At 46.2% G+C, this 3,972-nt stretch overlaps 1 protein-coding gene across 2 annotated transcripts in view; it reads left to right on the top strand.

Moving 5' to 3' along the window:
* The window catches only part of FTSJ1 (FtsJ RNA methyltransferase homolog 1 (E. coli)), a 22,663-nt gene that overhangs the window by 10,103 nt on the left and 8,588 nt on the right, over positions 1-3,972 (top strand). For both annotated transcript variants that reach the window (XM_015416617.1, XM_015416610.1), the window contains exons 8-9: positions 1,132-1,234; positions 3,592-3,675. In XM_015416617.1, the coding sequence (XP_015272103.1) occupies positions 1,132-1,234; positions 3,592-3,675 (187 nt within the window). The remainder of the gene's footprint in view (positions 1-1,131; positions 1,235-3,591; positions 3,676-3,972) is intronic.

Genomic DNA, 3,972 nt, shown 5'->3' with positions numbered 1-3,972 from the left:
ATCCCTTGTCTTAAAATATTTTATTCATCATGTTAAAATAAAATGTTCCATAATCAATTTTTTTTCTTTTCTTTTTTCAATTTTTCCAATTTTTCGGAAAAAAAACAAAAAAGGCTTCAGGAAAAAAACAGGGGGGAGGGAACGGTTGTTTTCCGAATTTTTCCAGTTTTTTTCCGGGCCTTCACATTTTTAGTGAAGATACACCAACTCGGAGCTCACCAGCTGCTTTCCTTTTTACAGTTTATATCTCTCGTACCTGGCATTAAATTTTATGGCACACACGGCCCGGCCCAACAAAGTGACATTTGTGTCAGATCCGGCCCTGTAACAAATGACTTCGACACCTCTGCGTTAGAGAGTTGGACTTGGAGGCAGGGTGCTGCTGGGCTCATGTCTCCAACGGACTCTGGAAATAAAAAATAAGGCCAAGGCCAATGGTGCAAAAGCAGGTAAAAATATATTTGATTACTCAGTTAAATTTCAAAAAATCCCCTACATGTTTCGCCAGCTGGCTTCATCAAAGGAATCTCTTCATGCGATAATACTCTTTTACTCTTGTTTTGGGGTGGGGGTGTTTTTATCGGTGCATATGAGTGTGCGTGCCCCTGGAAGACATGTCAGCCTCTGGCGACTGACCCCGAGAGGGGGCCTGGAGGATATTCAGAGGTGGCTGAATAAAGCCTGCCCCGCCTCCTGACTGCTGGTATTCCAAGGAGGTCTCCCATCGAGCCAGCCTGGGCTATCCAGGTCAGGGCATCTTTGATACTTTTCGAAGAATTACTGCAAGACGAATAGATTCCCCCGACAAAGCCGGTTGGCAAAACGTGTAGGGTTGTGTTTTTTTTTAATTTAACTGAGTAATAAAATATGTTTCACCTGATATTGCGCCATTGGCCTTGGCCTTATTTTTTTTTCCTCCTGTGGCTGGCGTGGCTCTATGCAGTCAATCAATCAGAACCTTTATTGGCATATCGACAGCGTGTCTCTTTGTATTCTTGTCCCACCGGACTGTCACTGGAGGCCCATCTTTGCCTCCTCGTCGCTCCCTGAGCCTCGATCGGGTGTGGGATGCACCCGCACAGCAAGACGCCCATCCCAACGTGACAACCGGCATTTGATTTCTCATCTCAGATCTTCCGAGGGAAGGACGTCACCCTGCTCTATTCCCAGCTGCGCATTTTCTTCCCCGACGTGACGTGCGCCAAGCCCCGAAGCAGCCGCAACTCCAGCATTGGTGAGTGAGTGAACAGCTTCTTCCGGGCCTAGTCTCTGACCCCTCCCCCCCCCGTAGAATATTGCATGAAGAAGAAGAAGAAGAGATTGGATTTATATGCTGCCCTTCACTACCCAAAGGAGTCTCAGAGCGGCTTACAAACTCCTTTCCCACAACAGCCACCCTGTGAGGTAGGTGGGGATGAGAGAGCTCTTGACAGAAACTGCTCCTTTTCAAGAACAGCTCTTATCAGAACTACGGCTTGCCCAAGGTCATCCAACCAGGTGCAAGTGGAGGAGTGGGGAATCAAACCCGGTTCTCCCAGGTTAGAGTCCGCGCACTTAACCACTACACCAAACTGGCTCTCTCGTTAAGATAATATCTTTTTCTTTTGGTTATTGTGTGTGTGTGTGTGTTTACTTAACTTAAGAAGTTAAGTTAAGAAGAAGTTAAGAAGTTAACTTAAGAAGTGAAGATAATATCTTTTTCTTTTGGTTATTGTGTGTGTGTGTGTGTTTACTTAACTTAAGAAGTTAAGTTAAGAAGAAGTTAAGAAGTTAACTTAAGAAGTGAAGATAATATCTTTTTCTTTTGGTTATTGTGTGTGTGTGTGTGTTTACTTAACTTAAGAAGTTAAGTTAAGAAGAAGTTAAGAAGTTAACTTAAGAAGTGAAGATAATATCTTTTTCTTTTGGTTATTGTGTGTGTGTGTGTGTTTATATGCTTGGAAGTCATGGTTGACTTCCAAGAGCCAGTTTGGTGTCGTGCTTAAGTGCGCGGACTCTAATCTGGGAGAACCAGGTTTGATTCCCCCACTCCTCCACTTGCACCTGGCTGGATGACCTTGGGCAAGCGTCTTGTGAGCAAAACTTCTACTTTGTGAGCTACCGGCATTAAAGTTGTGAGCAAGCGATGTGGCTGCTGCATAAATTAGTTTGCTCCGGAGCCATCATTCCTGAAGTGAGACAAAAGCATGTGAGTCGGAGGTTAAAAAACTGCGAGCTAGCTCACACTAACTCAGCTTAGAGGTAACACTGGGACTGGCTGAATAAAGCCTGCCCCCACCTCCCACCTCTGGTATTCCTTGGAGGACTCCCTTTCAAGTCCCTGCCAGGGTCGGCCCCACTTAGCTTCCGAGATCTGACGAGATCGGGCTTGCCTGGGCTATCCAGGTCAGGGCGCAAGTTAAGATAGTCTCTGACATCGGGTGGATAGTCTCTGACATCGGGTGCAGAATCCCTGCACTTCCCTTTCATTTAGATACACAAACCGTTTTTTGTTTGTTTGTTTTAGCTTGATTTGTGCGAGGACCAGGGCTATTTTTGGGCAGGAACGCACAGGAACGGAGTTCCGGCTGGCTCCCAAGTTGGCCACGCCCAGCAGGAACTCATTAGCATAATAGGCCACACCCAACAGCAGAAACTCATTAGGATTGGCTACATTAGGGGTGTGTGGCCTAACATGCAAAGGAGTTCCTGCTACAAAAAAAGGCCCTGGGTTTTGACAACAAACAAGGTAAACAGAATAAGAAGGGAAAGGTGGGTGTGGCTGGATGACCACACTTCTGGTAACATGTGGGTGTGGCCTAATGTGCTAATGAGCTGTGCTGTCAGGGGTGTGGCCTAATATGCTAAAGAGTTTTGTGGCATATTATGCTAATGAGTTCCTGCTGGGCTTTTTCTACAAAAAGAGCCCTGGCAGGGAGGGTACTTAAAAGCACACATGCTCCCGTGCTTGGAGGACAGAGCTTTTGCACGCGGCTTGATAGCTGCCCCCCCCCATGACCCCCTAAATGCGAAGACGTATCTTGTGTTTTTAATGGCTCAAATATTTTGTTTTACTTTTTTTTTTACGTTTGCCACCTTGCGGACCCCGATCAGGTGGAAAGGAATCATAAAAACATTTTGAATACCATGCCTTAAGTGGTTGTACTAGGTGCATTTGTAAAGGTTATCTTACTCCCTTGAGCTACCGGGGGAAACCTGTTTCAGCGAACTGGTAACTGTTCTTTGTGTCAAATAGTGTTGTAGTTGTGTGGTTAAAAAAATGAATAAAAATAAAATTTAAAAAAAAACATTTTAAATGACTTCCAGCCCCTTGAGTCCATCTTGTGGGCCTCAACAGCAGCCCTCAATTGGGATCCGGCCCGTTCCCCTCAGCTCCATCTTGTGTCCGGGTCACACGAGCTTGGGACCGGCTTTTGTGTACACGTCTGGGTCCGATGCAGAACACAGTTTATTTTAAATGCAGATTTGGGGGGCGGTGCTTGTCACAATTTGCTACTCACGACACCCGACATACTCACTGACTCGGGAAAGTAAGGGGCATCTACTTCAGCGCGGGACTCAAACGCTTGAACTCCCTTTCTGTCCCCGCAGAAGCCTTTGTCGTTTGCCGAAACTACAGCCCCCCTGAAGGCTACGTACCAAACATGTCCAATCCCCTGCTGGATCATTGTTACGGTAAGGAGTCGGAGGGGGGGAGAGGATGTTCCGTGAGGATCATAGAATCATAGAACGCAGGGGTCATTTCGTAGGAAAAGAGGTGCAGGAGCTCATTAGCATAACTTATTTGCATATGCCACCCCCCCTGACGTCACCGGAAGTGTGTCAGAAGGCAACACAGAAGGCGCTTAGGGCTCTTTAGCTTGGAGAAACGACGACTGAGGGGTGACATGATTGAGGTTTATAAGATTATGCATGGGAAAGAGCAGGTAGAGAAAGAGGTACTTTTCTCCCTTTCTCACAATACAAGAACTC

The sequence above is a fragment of the Gekko japonicus genome, unplaced genomic scaffold (assembly GCF_001447785.1).
Source record: "Gekko japonicus isolate JY-2015 unplaced genomic scaffold, Gekko_japonicus_V1.1 scaffold2807, whole genome shotgun sequence".
NCBI classification, from domain to species: Eukaryota; Metazoa; Chordata; class Lepidosauria; order Squamata; family Gekkonidae; genus Gekko; species Gekko japonicus.
This window is presented reverse-complemented; position numbering and strand designations above follow the sequence as displayed.